Source organism: Melopsittacus undulatus, chromosome 1 (assembly GCF_012275295.1).
Source record: "Melopsittacus undulatus isolate bMelUnd1 chromosome 1, bMelUnd1.mat.Z, whole genome shotgun sequence".
Lineage (NCBI taxonomy): Eukaryota > Metazoa > Chordata > Aves > Psittaciformes > Psittaculidae > Melopsittacus > Melopsittacus undulatus.
Genome location: NC_047527.1, coordinates 82,973,388 through 82,990,747, shown reverse-complemented (window position 1 = coordinate 82,990,747; position 17,360 = coordinate 82,973,388). Strand labels below are relative to the sequence as shown.

The window sequence follows — 17,360 nt, the reverse complement described above, 5'->3', positions numbered from 1 at the left end:
TTTTATTTCTCTTTCCCTAATTTGTATGCTCCCCATCTGTTTTTATCATTGATACAGCTAAGTGTTGTGACTAATTTTTCATATGATCTTTTTCTCATATCTTAAAAACTAATAGTTAAGTAGCAGAACTGACCTTAAAATGCTGAAGGACAATGCCACAAAAAATACTGCATAATAATCTCTCTTTTATCACACTCTTTTGTGCTTTTAATGTCCATCAACAGCAAACTACTTCTGTTGCTAAGCTAGCTTCTGCAGTTGTGCACAAAGCCCAAAAAATAAATCTATAGCCTTCTTTTTTAATGTAGGACTTTATATCCCCATTTCTTTAATTTTTATTGATGCATATCTTGTTTGTAAGCTGCCCAGACTTGCATATATTCTGCATAACTTGTAGTACATATCTGAGTCTGGTGTGTGCATTTGAACAAGCAGGCAGTCTGTGCTCCAGAATTAAAACATAGGAATGGCATTCAGTGTGCATGTCCTGCTTTGGATGCTTTTCCACTTAAGAAAGACCAGGACAGGTTTACAGCTATATTTAAGCACATTGACCTTTATGTAGATGTCTGACAGGGTTTTTAGAAGTGGCTAGGCAGGCTGAGTTCCTAATCCTAATTTTCCTGATTTTACTTGTTTACACCTCAATTTCTTCAGATATCTGCTGCCTGTTCTTGAAAAGTTTGCTGGGTGGGAACTGCCATTTCTCTGTGTATAGTGCTGTCCTTACCAGTTAGTGAGCAGCACCAATCTGAAAATGTGTCACAGCAGCAAAACAAAAACAGAACTATACCAAGTGTCTATGCAGTGGGAATTAATACAATGTAGAAGGAGCCAAGCAAAAGGAAAGCATGCAATCAGTTTATCTGATGATGAGAGTGAAGAACTGATGATCAAAACACTCTCACTTAGCAGTTCAAGATGAGGCATCGCTTTTCTGTTCTTTGCGTATAAAGTGATTAATAATATCCCCAAATAAGGAAACAGGTTAGATGTACAAAAAAAAGTGCAAAAATATACTTTTCTTGCAATCTTCGGCCAAATACTTGTTTCTAAATAATATAGGGATAGATGCAATCTGAGAAGACTGCTTGTGTTGGCAATAAAGTGCCAGGGAATGAGAATCTCAAGTCTGTCAGAGAAAGAAATGTGTATAGTAAGCCACAAGCTTCAGAATATACAGCTCCTTTGCCCTGAACCCCCTCTTGTCACTGACTGCTGTTAACTGGATGGTTTGGTTTCAATGTTGTGAGAAACCTTAGGCAATCTCACAATGCAAGTGAGAAAATGACATCCCTCTGATGATGCAGCCAGTTTTCCTGATCAGCATGATTGTATGAGAGCTCTGTACTTAGTTATATCGATTTGTCTCTGAGAGCTCTTTCTGCCACATAAATCTCATAGAAAATCTTTAAAGATCTTGCCCCAGAAGGCCACTAAGTTTTCTTTCTCAGAAAAAGAAGCAGAGCCAGGAATTCATTTCTCAAAGTTTTAACTAGAGTGGTCCATTTATGAGGCAGATCTGAATGCAGCTCTATTTTACATTTTGAAACATTTAAAATCACTGCTGCACTTTGTGATTAACCTTCACATCTAAGCAGTGCTACAAAGAGTTGTATCTATCTCTTTTCCCTTTCTCTCTTAGCTTGAGAGGCTTGAATAAAGAAAATCACCTTTCTGTTAGATGGAGGAATTTGAAGAAGCATTCTGCTTATTGTAGCTCAAGCTTTAAGTACAATAGACAACACATTATAAAGATTTTATTTGTACCACTCTAGCTAAAAAGACTGTTAGAGCTTCCCTGATGAAATTTTGCTTTTTGAATAACTAAAATGATTTTTTAATAGATAAATATTTTAAATTAAGAATCAGTTCTTTCAACTTATTGCTTCCAGCACGTATATAAGTAAATGCAAGAAAACATAAGAAGTTTGACCTTTCTTTTCCCCTTGACAAAGATTAAAAAAATAAAATTAAATGAAAAATGTTTATTGATTCTGAGTAACCAGCAATGCAGAAAGAGCCTGTTTATGTAAACACATACGTGTGTGAGTTTTAGGCTGTTCAGGTACAGAATAGCTTGTATGATGGGGCTATAAATGTTCTGATAATGCTAAATGTTTGGTAACATTATTATTTTTTTCCTCTTTAATAACCTGGTAAATGATTCCTTGTCTTGCTCTGTCACTGAGTTTATCTGTCCCATGCACTGTAATAGGAGATGGAGGACTTAATTTCCTTCTCCTCTTTTTTCTTCTAAGCAAACTAGTTCCAGGGCCTTTTACAGCCAATATATGCCAAAGCAAAATGTCATTTATTTATTCAAACTGCCCAGTCCAGTGCAACTTAAATATAATTACCACACAACAGAACAAAGCTGACATCATAAAACCAGGAGATGGCAAGCAACATCCTGCAGGTGCAATAGCACTGACAAGAAAGGAGGATATTGCATTAATCCAGGAGGCAATAAGAAATTAAACAGGCCACCATTTTGTCATTTATTGAGGAGAGATACACTAGGACATTTACATGGAGACAGTTTCAAAGAAGTGAGTGCTGTACCTGTCCCATCAATGGAGCAAGTTTGTGAACATGGCATTAATTGTGCTAATGAACCCTGGCCTACTGTATATTCACATGTTTGTGAGTTCTTTCCTAAGCTTGTCTAAATATTCTTATTCTGACTTTATGGTAAATTAGTGGAATTTGATACAGAAATGGAGGAGAAATCTGACTCAGTGAAGCATCAGGGTCTTTGAAGACTGGAATGGACAGTGCCTGACATTTTGTCAGGAGGATCAATTCTCATACCTGCAGCATTATCAGTGTGTCTTCGTAAGTGTGGAAGTGTTTTTTCAAATAACAGTTCAGTCTGATTAGCGTATGAATCCTTGCCCAAAACCTGAAGAATATAAGGCACCAATCTTTCCCAAATTTATGCATATATTTAATTTTATGTACCAGCACAAGGACCTTTAGTTTCAGTGAACTGACTGACTGAATAATCATAAAATACAAAGAAATTCAAAGTCAATTTCTGAGCTGCCATCAGATTCTAGAAACCAACTCCATGGTTCTTTAAGCAGTCTTTGAATTTTTGAGCTCTTCTTCATCAGCTCTTGTGTGCCTGCAATATTAATGGTTCATGTTTATGGGAGAGATGTAAATATGTCCACTAACGCTATACAACAGTCCAAGTCATATTTCCATCATGAACAATGTTCTACAGCTGGCTCTCAGCACTCTTTTACATTTCCTGTAGTGCCCTTTTGTCCTTAGGTGAGACAAACACAGACAGACTTGTCTCCCTTTTCCATGGTTGGTTCCAAGAGGATGGAGAGGTAGGAAGAAAGCACTAGCTGGCCACTGTTTTCATAGGAAAAAAGGGCTTCCTAAAGCTACTTTCTGGGCCTTTCTTTCAGCACTGGAGGAAAGATATTTGTATCTGTCCTGGTTTGAGCAGTAGCAGTCATTTTTCTCCTTCTTGGTAGCTGGTGCAGTGTGGTGTTTTGACTTTCAGGCTGGGAACAGTTGCTGATAACAAGTATGTTTTGAGTTACTGCTCAAATGTTTGGTTTGTCCAAGGCCTTTTCTGAGCTCATGCTCTTCCAGGGGAGGAGGGGAAGCCGGGAGGAAGGAGAGACAGGACACCTGACCCAGGCTAGCCAAAGAGGTGTTCCATACCATAGCACATCATACCCAGGAGGTAACCGGGAGAGACCCGGAAGGGCTGGAGCTCTGGGGGATGGAGGAGGTATCGGTCATTGCTCAGTTGGGCAGGGTGGGGTGAGTTATGGGTTGGTGGCTGGTGAGGTGTTGTATTCTCTTCACTTGTTATTTGCTTTTTCATTATTATTTGTAGTAGTAGTGGCAGTAATGATTTGTGTTATACCTTACCTATTAAACCGTTCTTATCTCAACCCGTGGGGTCTATATTCTTTGGATTCTCCTTCCTAACTCTCCGGGAGTCGGGAGAGCAAGGGGGGGGAGTGAGTGAACGAGCTGTGCGGACTTGGTTTAAACCATGACAGTATCCTTTCCTGTACTCAACACCACACATACCAAATGAAAAAATGTGTCTTATTTGCTTAAGAGCCTAGAAAGATTTCTGGTGGCCTCTGACTCACTGCTGTCCCAAAGAGATTGGGCAGTGTGAGAAGGCAGTCTAAGTGGAAAGTAATCCAGTTATCTTCTGGACTTTGTATTTTCTCACTTCATCACAATACTAGCTCCAGTGATGACAGGAATAATTTGAGTGCTGTCAGAACTGCACATATAGAAAAGGTCTTTTGGACTTTACCAATGATTGAAAGGTACCTAGTGAGTGCCCAGAACTATGTGCGTCAGTGAAATGTGAATAATCCATTCACACTTGTAGGGGTAAACCAGAGTGTGGGCCAAGTACTTGGCAGAGTTTCAAAAGACAAGGTGGAGTAAAATGATAAGACTCAGTTATCATTAGCATAACAGCTTTATACATATATGGTTAGTGTATAGTGTAACCGTTTATGAATGTAGGTAGGCAAGAGGATAAAAGAAAGAAAGTGCAAGAACAAGAGCTTAATGAAATAAAAGTCTGCAGTTCAACTGTGGCCTGGTTGGTCTAGATACTGGGTGCACAGGAGAGGTGGCCAGAGCTGGCACAAAGCAAGCACTGCCTGCAGCAGGGACGTGACCTTCCAGTGGAAAGGAAACTAGAGAGAGTAGGGAGACAGCTAACAGGATTTGATGATGTCTCAGCTGACATACAATGAGGACTGTTGTTGTTGGTTTTTTTTTTTTTTTGTTTTACACGGTAGTTGTTAGCAGGCAATAAAATGAAATGCTGGAGATTTGGCACAGTGTTTTATATATTATGATCCTCCTGCTAGAGGTCTTTGTTCACACGTGGTTCTTTTATTTTATAGTCCTCAGGAGCATCATCTTTAATCTGAGTCACTTTGTCCTCTGCTACATTTCATGCTGGTCATGAAACAGTTAACCTGTACTGTCTTTCAGGAGTCCCATTTCACTCCTGCCAGAATCAATGATAAAATTCCGACTGTGAAAGCGAGTGAGCCCATGGGCCAGATGGATATTTGGTATCAAAACATTGGAAAGACTCTTTCTGCAATAAAAAGCTATATGAAGCATTTGCTCTAAAGACAAGTACCATTCTCTTGTCTCCAGGGTATTTGTAATCAATATTATATTACAGGTTGATTAAATACCAAGATATTAGAACGGTGAATCTCAAAATGTAGTTTTAGCTTTTCTTTTTTTCTCAAAAACAGTTGTAAAAAATGTTTAGAGAAATGTTGACAATACCAGAAAACAACAAAAGCAAAATAGCAACATGGTTACTGCTTCTGAACGTGCAAACTTGACAAGGGGAAAACACTCATCACTGGGTCAGTTCCTGGGAAATGCTGTAGGTGGGCAAAATATCTTAACCTTGTGGGCTAAATATTTTGGCCATTTATCTTACATTCTGTTCAAGTAGGCAGTAGAACATGCGGAATAACCTCTACACATAGCTTCTTAGACTAGAATCCATTATGTTAATAAAAGGAAGGTGCCTCTCAAAAAGTAAGTGACATTCACAGGAAGAGAAAGTTTTAAATTTGTTGTCTTCATGTTGAAATATGGGATGTGTATGGAAATCAAAATTCTAGATTTGATGCATGTGGCACTGTCACAAAAAATGGGTAAACAAGAGAATGAAGGCTATGTGAAGAGGCATGGCTAACCCAGCTATAATTTGGAGCAGTAACATATGGCTTGGCCCTCTTGTTCCTTTTTATCCTTTTAGGCTTTCTGTCTTTGGCAACAGGTATTAGGTTCATGTCCATCTGAACATGACTAATAAAGTCTGGGACTATTGTGAGAAGGAGGAGGCAGAGAGAACCTAGCTCCATACTTAATAAGTTGGGCCATCAAAATGCTCAACAGTGGGGGGTAAGAAATGTAATGAAATGTAAACAAAATGAGTAACAGGGTGAAGAGTGCTCCCTCTGTGAGTTGCCAGTAAGCAGACTTACAGAAAACCTGGGTTGGAGACTGAATCAGTTGGACCCCCCACTTTCTCTTGCCCCTCCACCAGCTTCTCGACTCATTTCCTAGAGCTCTTTTATTCAGTCCTCTTTTCAGTGACTTGTTACCAAAGTTTAGGTTTGCTCTTTGGGGACATTTTTTGTTTTATTTGGTTTTATTAAAGGAGGTTTGAGAGTTTGTTTGTTCTAATAAGCAGGAGCTGTAATTGGGAAATGGGTTAAGCTTGCTTCCAATTAAGATAATTGACATGAAATACCCAATTGCATTCTGAGAGAGAGAGCGAGAGAGAAAAATAAGATCCCCAGCTGAGCTGGAGAAGAGAACAGCTTTGTCTAACAATGTAGGTAGAAGCAGATGTTTAGCAAAACACGTAAAAGCAATCAGGAGGGGATTTATTTATTTGTTTATTAATTAAGATGCATGAGCAGACAGACAACAAAGTTCTGAGTTAAGAAAGTTCCAGCAAGGGTTATAAGGGAAGGGAGGCTTTGATTGGTTATATATATATATATATATATATATATATATATATATATATATGATTGATGATTTCTTGGTTTCGCAAGCGAAGATTTGGGAAGGGCTTTAACCATGCTTACTACAAGCATGATGACCAAGGGCATGTGGGATATGCAAATCTGGTTGGAAAGGGTGCTTAGGCAATCAGGAAGTGTCCAACCAGGACTGTCATCTCCAGAGAAATCTCGAGCTACCCATGCGCTGGTCCGCCCGCATGCAAGGTTGGATCTGCAGCTTCCCATGTACCTTGTCACCTACCATTTCAACCCTCACCTGTCCATACCGGCAAGTGAGAGCAAGGCCTTCCAGCCTGTGCAGTGGATGTTTTAGGTGAGGCACAGCTTGTGCAGAACTGGCCCCACCCTTTACACCTGAGGTTTAACTGCCACAGCCTAGCTAGCTTGGATGGTGACAGCAATGTCCACAGGTCATAGGTTTTGTAAGAGTGTCCTTTTCTTAGATGGAAGACCATACAAGGCTAGACAAGCTTCATCAGCCCAGGTTTGAAGATATGAGTTTTCCTTCTCCTAATATATATATATGTATATATATACACACACACATATATACACATATTAAGGAGGAACCACCCCAAAGTTTTTTTTTAAGATTCAGGTCAGCACATCCCCTTGATCCTTGTAAGTTTTTTCTCTTTTGTTTAAATAGAGTAAGATACATTATAAGGTCCTATCAGGCCATGAGTATCTATCTCCACAGCTAGTAAAAACACACATGTCTTTGTGCAATCTGTGGTTTGCCAAGTTTAGAAGTGCATGATGAGTACTAGAGCAATTCTGAATAGCGATGGAGCACTCTTGACAATGCTCATGTTTGCTTTTAAATTTGTAGGGAATAAGGAAATCAGCTTTTCTGTTTGGAGGCACAGAGATGCTTGGGGATCTGATGTGGGGGCAAACAGCCACTGTGAACCTGTTTAGAATGGTCAGTTCTGAGAACAGAAAATGTAGAGGATACTTAATTGTTAGATAGCTGTCTGTGCTAAAAATGGGGAAATATGTACTAGTGCTGATAAGGAAAAGAAAGGCTTCAAAGGCTTTAGCTGGGAATATGTACTTTTTAAATTTTAAAATGTTTGTACCTTATCCAAGAAATTTGGACTTCATGTACAACAAAGGTAACGCTATCAGAGATTAAAAGTGGAAGGGCCAACCCAGAATTCACTTGTCTGCTCATGGAAGTGATCATTCCTGCAATTTTTCTGCAAGTATTAAAGCATCAATTAAATATATTGTTCTTTTCTTCAGTTTCCTTGTACGAGCTGTCCTTGAAATTCAACAAGGACTGGATAAGTGTTTTTAAAGAAAGAGACTATAGACTTGAGTGGCTAACTTGCCTCTGTGGTGACTTTGGTAGCATCAAGGAGAGACGAATATGGGGGTGGATTGTGTTTTGGGTGTTTGTTAGGGGAGAGTTATATAGATAAATCTGGTAAATTAATGTCTGAGAATCAAACATGTTTTCTGGATGAAATGCCAGCCTTTAGTTGACTTTTCTTTGTGATTGAGGTGCTTTTTGATAGTCAATCAAATAAGATAAGAAATACGGCAGATTCCTCTTTCATGTAAATAAAAGTGGTAGGGTCCTTCTGTTCTGCTTCTGGCACTCAGGTCTTCAGTAGATGTGGAGGGTTGCAGAGCCTGGACCACGACTCAGCAGGCAGATAACCAGGATTCCTGCTGCTGCACCTGTCTTCATTTAGAAGATGAAAAGCCTAAACTGATGTTTTGTGAAATTTTGTGTAGGGTTGCTCTAATGCAAATAGTAACAGATCCAAGAGATGGGGCAACTGCAGGCTCTCTATGCTTGCAATTTTACGGGTGTGTGGGGGAAGTACGTGCATCCTCCATGTATAGTGCAGTGTCTAGTTTATGTGATTTGGTGTTCAGAGAATGAGATTTTTTTTGGGAGGCAACACTTGTCACAGAATAGTGATCCTACTGCTCTTACCACATGTTGCAAGCCAGACACTTACAAATGGCATTTGAAAGACCAAATTTATGCCCATGTCTTAAAGTGATAGTGGAATCTTTTCAAAGGCTGATTTCTGTGATAAAGTTGTAAACATAAAACGTGGAATTAGGAAAAAAAAAACGGGTTAGAAAAAAACAATTTATTAAGTAGTCATATAAATAACTTGTTACAAAAATCAATTTGCAAAAAGGCAAATTCATCTGTCTGTGAGAAATTTTTGTTCAAATTGGTTTCTCATTAAATCCTTAAATTTCATTTTTCCTTGTCCCCAACCCCCCAAAAGAAGCCAGTACAGTGAACAGGAAACATAAGGGAGAGAGTGCACACTTGCCATCTGACCATAATTAATTGCCCATCCACGCTGCAGGAGAGATAATTGTTCCAGCATGGATCCCTTTGCAGCACAGGGAAGCTTCTAGGTGTAAATTTCTTGGGTGACAAAATCTTATAGCATGCAAATGTCCCTCTAGGCTGAGCAGTGACCAAATGCATCTGATGCTGAGGCTTCCTTGGCACAACTGGGGACGGCATCACCAGGGACTCTGTGCCTGGAGCATGCCAGCAAGTAAATCTTCACAGGTGGAGGCATCCGTTTCAATTTATGCTTGGAAGTATTTTAATTAAAAAAAATCAATACCGAAAAGCATTTATTTTAAGAGTTTAAAAATCACAAATCGCAATAGGAGTTTGCCAGATTGATTTCGCTCAGCAACACAGTTAAGATGCACATAGCATTTATTATAAGGCCTTTCTTTTAAATTTAATTTTTCAAAGCAATGAATGTAATCACAGAATTAAAACAGTACAGTGATTCTGAAGAAATTTTATGTGTCAAAATCACAACAATTTTGTGTTTGCAGTGTTGTTTCTTTGTTGTGTTCACCTGAATACTTAATAATTCTATACATTTGTTTCTTTAATAAACACTAAGGTAATAGATCATAGAAAACTAAAAGCTTATAGAAAGTGTCTCCAGATATATTTACATAAATAGTGCAGTCTCATAGGAAAGGTCAAAAGCTCATGGGAGTGGAAAGGATTTCTCTATATGCTGGACTTATGCTTCAATTTGTCAAATTGACTTCATGGAAGGAGAAATTTGAAGCTAGCAGCTCCTAATTTTTTTGTTCCTTCTTTTTCTTTTTTTTTTCTAAAACCAAAAAACATACAGAAAAAAAAAGAGCAGGTTCTGTAAATACTCCTTTGAAATCTGGTAACAATATGCATAATATGACAGCTTTGTGGCTTTTAAGTGCCATGGACCTGCTTTGTGTATGACTGACTACCTTCCTCCCATCTCCCCGTTCAATTAATTTTCTGTTGTTCCTGAAATTCCCAGTTCTCTGACTTGCACTCCTTGTAACCCCAGACATGGCTTTTGGATACCTACTGCTGAATTTTATGAACTATTCAGGAAAGTATTTAGTGTATGACAAATGCAGGTCTGGGATCAAAAGTGTAGTATTGTGTGTGAAATGATGGACAGCATCAAGATTGCTTCAGCTGTGCCTAAATAAAACTGCTGAGGGGAGATGTAAAGTTACATCAAAATATTGTATGTCTCCTGTGGGGTTTTTTCCTCCTTCTGGACCAATGCATGAGGCCATAGACATTAAATATGCCTTTTTTCCTGTTTAAGTACAGAAAAAATCTCTAAGAAAACAAGTCTTTCTGAAGAGTGAACTGAAAATGTTGTAGCTTTGACATTTATCGAAGGAGGCTGCCGTTTCACAGGTCTGGGGGGTTTGGAAAAAAGCCCTGCTTTTCACAACTTGCAACATAGTTCATACTCATTGGAAGTAGTGTAATGACTGTTAATTTGTCACCTCTCATTTGATAAGAGAGCTCAGACTGCACTGCTAATTGAAACACAAATGGGCAGGAGCTGGCAGCATCCAGCTGAGACAGTGGTCTTCTGAAACACTTCAGTATTACTTGTAACCAAAGGAAAGATGGAGAGATTTAAAACAGATGGTGGCAGGAAGAGCTAACACGGTGTTTGCAAAGTTACCTGCTCACTATCTGTAATTTACCCTGCAGAAGGCCCTCAAGATAGATCAGCTGCAGAAATCTAACATTTCTGAATAATAATCAAGACAAAGGAGCTTTCCCAGAGATCTGCATGTAAATAGCCTAGATTTAATTTTCTTGGTCTGAAAAACAATGATGTCTTTCTTCCTATCAATGCAAGTCTCCCTCTGGCTGCTGTAGGAAATCTGGAAATGTTAGAAATGACTGTGCACCATTGGTCCTGCTCAAAATGGATATCTGGTTTTGAAACATGGCCAGCTTCCAATGTTCATCATTTCCCTTCTTTTTATTCATACTGTACATGTGCAGACAAACATTTCCAAAGCCATTTCTCCCTGCTCTACTTCTTTATGACAGTTCTGCTTTTTATGGTACTACAGATATTCAGTTAGTTGGGTTCTGTGGGACTTTTCTGTTTGTTTTCTGACAGAGAAATGGAAATGTTGTGCCTTGTAATGTAGGCTGGTACTTCCAAAAGTGCATTATTTGAAGGTTGTCTCTCCCATTCCTGTTTAACAGCTAAGAAACACCTGTCCATAAAATGAAATGAGACCTGACAGATGAAAAAAATAGTGAAAAAGTCAGAAAAATATATCTGCCTTGGTACAGGTGGAGTGCTGTTCTTCTACTCAGAATATTTCCCAGCATTTTTTTTACCAGCAATAACTTCAAAAACACAATTTGTTTTTCTCATGGTTAGACACATCTTCATCTATGTCAAGTTTGGGAACACATCCCAGTCCTGTGGTACTGTTGGTAGAACCATGTGGGGACCCCAAATTCCCTTGTCCAGAGCTTGCTGGAAGTTTCTGTCTCAGCTCTTTTTCAAGCACTTGTCTACATAGAGAGTTTTCCTGGCAAAACTACATTGGAGGCATGTGCTGCTGTGTCTTTCCATACTAGTGTTGCTGTGGGATAGAATCAGTTTCAACGTGAAATATTCTTCTGGAGTAAAAAAAAGAAAATCATTTTTATAGAATAAAGTGGCTGTTTTGGGAGCTGAGATGAAATAGCTATATTAGAAAACTTTTTCCATTTCAAGTGTAGAGAGGTTATTGTTCTGCCATAGCGGAAAAGTCTCCCATGTAAACATGCACCTGTTTTGTGTTAACTCCACTGAATTCCTTGGTATCTTTTCATAGGTCCCCTGTTAGATCAGATGTTTTTCCAAATTGAAAGCCAACTGCATTGCTCATCTTTCTACCTGGCTTAGCGAAGCTTCTTAATAATATATCTTCTTCTTAAATAGGTGCAGTTGTAAGAAAAAAATCAGGCTTAAAACAGCCTTGACAAACACTTCATAGCCCATAGTCTAACACTTATCTATAAATGACAATTCTAACACTGTATTAAAGCATTGTTAAATACTCATTTCTATCATCTAGCACTCTGGCATGCTACAAAATGCAAAAAAATACTACTGCAAAGCTTTGTATTCACTGCAATATGGCACTTTCAATATTTAATATGCAGTACTGGTTTTATAAATTGCACTTTGCGGTACTGCCAAGCAAGAAGATAAGACAAAATTGAACTCTTCTTGCTGTTTGAGAGATGCTAAATCTGTCTACTTTGCAGGAAAAAATAGACCTTAAAACCTAGGTGCATAAATAATAATTTGGATGCAAGTTTGCCTTGAATTTTCTTAAAAGAAAATTTGTTATTCAGGCACCATATTTGTGGTGACATAATAATTTTCTACGTAATATATTTACAAAACAGGCGTGATTAGCCACTCTATCACTGCACCACGCAATGGACAAGAGAAAAACAGTTTTGAATTAAAAATAAAAAGGAAAAAACCCAAATGAAACTTGTGCTTGGACTGCTACTAACAATCACTAAATCAGACAATACCACTGTACGAACATAGGAAACTAGTTACAAGGAGGTGAGTGATCCTCCTGTTGTCTTGTTTCCACCCCAGAGAATGACTAATGAAAGTTGACCTGCAGGGTGGCGCAGCCCTTTCAGGGCATAAGTTCTGTCTTTAATCTGATGATGGTGACAAGTCAAGCACCCTTCTTCCCTGTGAGCTGGGGGTGGTTTGCAGGGCCAAATATGTGTGTAGTTTCACAGCCACCTCTGTCATTCCCTCCATGAGCAAATCTGTTTCCTCAGGGCCTGAGGAGAGGAAGAGGCACTGTCTCACTTCTGGTGTCCATCTGGACTCTGAGCTCGAGGCAATGCCAGGCAGTGAAGGGTGAGACAAAGGTATGTTAGGGAGCTACTGAGAAGAGCTCCCTCGGGGTACACTGTCTCCACTGGGTGAATGAGGAAAGCAGCCCAAAGCGAGGGACATATGGCAGGTGGTGCTGAGCATCTGTTGCTCCTCCACTTATCTGAAATCCAGATTGTCCCTCCTGTATGTGCCAGAGCCAGGTTTTGGACAGGTTGCCTGCTGGAAGTTCCCATTTCAAGGAAGCCATGAAGGGCTAGACTTTCAAAGGCTTTTATCATCTTAAATTACTGAAAGGCCCATAGAAGGACATAATAAAGACCTCATACCCCTGCCATTGTGACAGGTGCGGCAGGCTCAGCCTTCCTAAACAACAGTTAGGCACTTTGTTCTGCTGGACTGAAGCACCATTAAGAGGCCTACATCAGGGAGACCAGGGTCTGCTCAGGTTCCTTTGAAACACTGGGCTCCTCTACACTGAACATTCACCTACCTGTCATGCTGGGCATCAGCAAGCCATTAGCTGCTTCGCCCTAAACATACAAATGTGCAGTGTTTTCCACTGCAGAATTGTTCTTCCCAGTACCAGCAGGGCACTACCACATGGTTGGCTTGTCCTCTTCACTGGGACTGTTTCACAAAACCTGAAATTATGTCATCATGTTTGTAGAAGTCTAATACTTGTGAATTTTACTGCTCTTTCTATTTAAATCTCTAGGAGTAATGAATTCCAGGGATTAATTTTTAATCCCTTTTAATTTTCTCTTTATTATCTTTTTCCCCTTCTCTATATTTAGAGTAAATTGGAGCTGTTGTTTAGTTTTTAAACTGATTCACTTAAGATTCAGGAGAGGAGAAAATAGATCCCTGCCTGTGATACTGGTATTAAATACTGTTTCAAAATTAAATAAATGAGATTAGTTATGTATGAGGTATATTTAAAAAAAAAAAATCTTCCTTCTTTCCTTGGCACAGTGTCACAGGCTGTGTCCCTGCTTTGGGACTCAGGGTGGCTTTTAGCTCCTGGAATTGGATGTCCCATGGCAGTCCCTTAGGGTTTCTTCCAAATAAACTCTTCTAGATGGCTGGATTTGAAAAGCAGCAGCTGCATACATCTGATAAACCAGCAGAGATACTGAATAGTGCGCAAGCTATAAAAAAACCTGTTTTGGCCTGAGACTACAGTATTTTCCCGTACCCTATCCCTGGACCAAAATTACTTAGCTTGGCAAAGTGGATAAACGAACTTACGCAGGGAGACTGTTGATTAAAATTTTACCTTTTGTTGAAGTCTTTAACAATGCTGGCTAAATAGGTTATTAAAAAAAAAAAGAGCTATAGTTATAGACCCAACATTTCAGGCTATTGGAATGAAAACTGATTCTCACTTACTTGTGCATACAGGGCTTGACTCTGTAAATGAAACAACCACCCAAAAGCATGAGACATTACTTCCTCTGGCAGAATACCAACATTTTCCATGTCTAAAACATTTTCCAAATGACTCACATGATTCTTGCAACATCCTGATGAGGTAGGCATTATTTCCCCTCTTTACAGATAGCAAAACTAGCAAAGAGTCAGTCAGGGATCTAACCTGGGCATCCAGGCAGGGGAAGGTCAGGACAAAATAAGCACTCTTTCCTCCTTTGCAGCTGCTCCTTTTGTCCCAGTGGGTGGCAATCCCCTTGAGACTACCACTCCTCTCCTCCACATGAGAACAGGCTGAATACAAAAAGCCTGACTCACACCTCTCCAGCATAGTGGCCATCACTGAACTGATGTGCAGGTGAAGACTGACTAAAGAAGTACAAAGAAAAACAGTTATGATCTGCTCCTTCCTCCAAGTCATGATCTAATCTGGGGTTGAATTAGATGATTTTCCCCATACCACAAGGCAAGTCTGGGTTAGAACTGGGAAATAATCTAAGAATTAGATATTGGGGCTACTGATCACACACACATGCATGCGCACACATCTCTCCAGCAATGCTAGGTCAGAAGGATATATACATAGCGGTCAATGAACTATATATATGTGTGTGATAGTATGATTCAGTGCACTGGGGGCAATGACAAGTCCTAGAAAAACACTTAGGTTTAAATGACCATTAGGCCTTTCTACCCTTCTAATGAGAAAAATGGATGTTTGATGTTTTTTTGTCTCAGCTTATTCTACTTGTATAAAAAACCTTCATTCCATCACCACTACTTTTGGCTATAATACATAGGGTAAACTAGGGTACCTCATTACATTGGGATGTGCAATACACAATCAACAGAGCAGTCATCTGAGCTGAATAGTCTGAATACAAGTAAAAAGAGCAAGTGACCTTAAACAGTAGTATATTCCAATTTACAATATAAGCAGAACAAGTAAAAACATTGCTCCCATCGGATCCTTTTTTTTTCCCCTCCAATACTGCCGTGCCTCTAAGATTGGCTTGGTAAACTGGATGCAGTGAAAAATAAGAATTCTGCCTCTTGGAAGCTCATAAAATGATACTAGAAAAAGTTTTCTGATGTCTGATCCACACAGACTGCAATCATTAGACAATCTGAGTGGGTAGCACAGAGAACCCTTTCACACGGCTCTGGAGAAATAGAAAAAATAGCCACCTCACATTTCTCAATGCTGTTTCTGAAAATGAGGAATGGAAACAAAAAAAAAGAAAAGAAAAAAGGCAACACATTAAGAGTCTTTGTCACTGTCCATTGCGCCATACATATCTGCCAGCTTTTTAAACCGAGGTCCCCAGTCACTGAGGTAATCATAGTCCTGGTCTCCATCCGTAGTCACCGACTCCAAGGAGCTGAGGGACTCAGCCACAGAACCATTACCTTCATACGCGTAGGTTGCTAACGAGTCATACGGGGGTGCCGTTGGATCTATATCATTTTCCTTTAACCTTTGGTTAATGAAATCTCTGACATCCGTGTTATCTCGCGCTGTGGCAGTCCTCTGTGGCATAAAAAGTGTTTCCGGCACAATGTCTCTGCGGAATTTATTATCGTCTATGGCTTCGGGATTTCTCAGCGTGCCGATATCAAATGCCTGGGTATCTTCCTCTCCACCACCTTCATCATTATAACTGACAATGTTGTCTCTGATGTCTTCTTTAGAAATAATCAAAGGCTCTTTTTTCCGCTGCCTTCTCAGTGCTGCAAAAAGCACCACTGTAACTGGAAACAAAAGTAACAGGAAGAGAAAGGGAAGGTTAATCCCTAAATCTGTTAAGATCCAGAAGAAGTGCTGTGCCTCTGCTTGAATATGAAGTTTTTAAAGATGTTTTGCAAAACTGCAAATGTGCATGTCAGGTTTTCAGGCTGTGCATGCTCTGGGAGTACCCTGGGAGATGAAATGGCATAGATGTGCAGTAGGAGAAAGGAGATGTCAAGCTTGTAAGAAGCCAAGTGGAGTGTTTTTGTCAGTAGGGCCATTTTTACCCAGAGTCATACAGTAGTTCTGTTGCCTTGAGAACAGAACTAGTTTCATGAGAGCTGGGAAGGAAGAAACACTTTCTTCAAAATAAGTAGCATCAAATGGTATTTACCTTGAACCCCTGGGAGAAGATGCAACTTGCGCTATGGACAAAGCTAGTACCTATTGGGCTATGGTAAAGGGTTAGCAAAGCTTCATAAGTAAATCTATCCTCCTCTAGAAAAAGATTTGAATATGGAGTGGATTTTCAGACATCACAAGGTCCAAGTTTTATTAACTTCACTGGCATGTTTTTACAATGTGCATCACCTTAAAAAGTGCAATGGCTTAAATCTTAGACTGATGAGATATGGTAATGGTATATTTTAATCTGCCAAAAGCATGAGATTTCTCAAACAGATATTTTATGCCTTTCATTCTAAAGTGCATGCTTGTATACATGTTTTTTTTTTAATTTATTTGAAGGGCAGGAACATTCTCCAAAGCCAAGATCCAAATTTAAATATTTTTACCCAATAATAATCCTGGTACTGATGGAGAAGTAGACACAGAGGGAAGGAGATATGTTCAACACTTCATGTCCTTCAGAAGCTAATTTCAGATTTCTTAGCTGGATTCTACTTTAGGATGCTGAAAGGCTGAATATTTACAAATGAGCAGCAGAAAGGAGCATGGATTTATTGCTGCTGTCACGGTTGCTTTGGCAGTCTGAGGTCCACAGTGCCTGGTATTTAAGCTCTGCTGTGTAAACTCCAAGAAAAGGCACATCTTATTGTCTTTATAGCTCTTTCATAGTGAAGCAAATCAGAAAATACCTAAGCTCATTGATATGAGATTATAAGGTGGATCAAAATTACCTTTCATATAATGTATTTCTAAAATGGTGTGAGTCAAAGCACAGTAACCATTAAAGACTTTTTCTTGGTTTTTGGCAGTACCTTCTTCATTTATAATATTTCTAAGGGCAATGTCAAGGACTAAGGTCATCCCTCAAACAAAATTTTAGCCCATTGTAACCTGTCTGTATTAGCTTCCTTCAACAGACAAAAAGACTATTTTATTTTAATGATGGATTCCCCTGCAGGATTGCTTAGAGCAAGATGTTATCTGTAGGTGTGCTCAAGCACCTTGTGGAAGAATCTTATGCTCTTGCTCCCAGTT

At 39.3% G+C, this 17,360-nt stretch overlaps 1 protein-coding gene across 1 annotated transcript in view; it reads right to left on the bottom strand.

Moving 5' to 3' along the window:
- Positions 1 to 15,449: 15,449 nt before the first annotated feature.
- LOC101874935 (cadherin-6) overlaps positions 15,450 to 17,360 on the bottom strand; it is a 99,194-nt gene continuing 97,283 nt past the window's right edge. The window contains exon 12 of the mRNA XM_005149945.3: positions 15,450 to 15,940. Within this exon, the coding sequence (XP_005150002.1) occupies positions 15,450 to 15,940 (491 nt within the window). The remainder of the gene's footprint in view (positions 15,941 to 17,360) is intronic.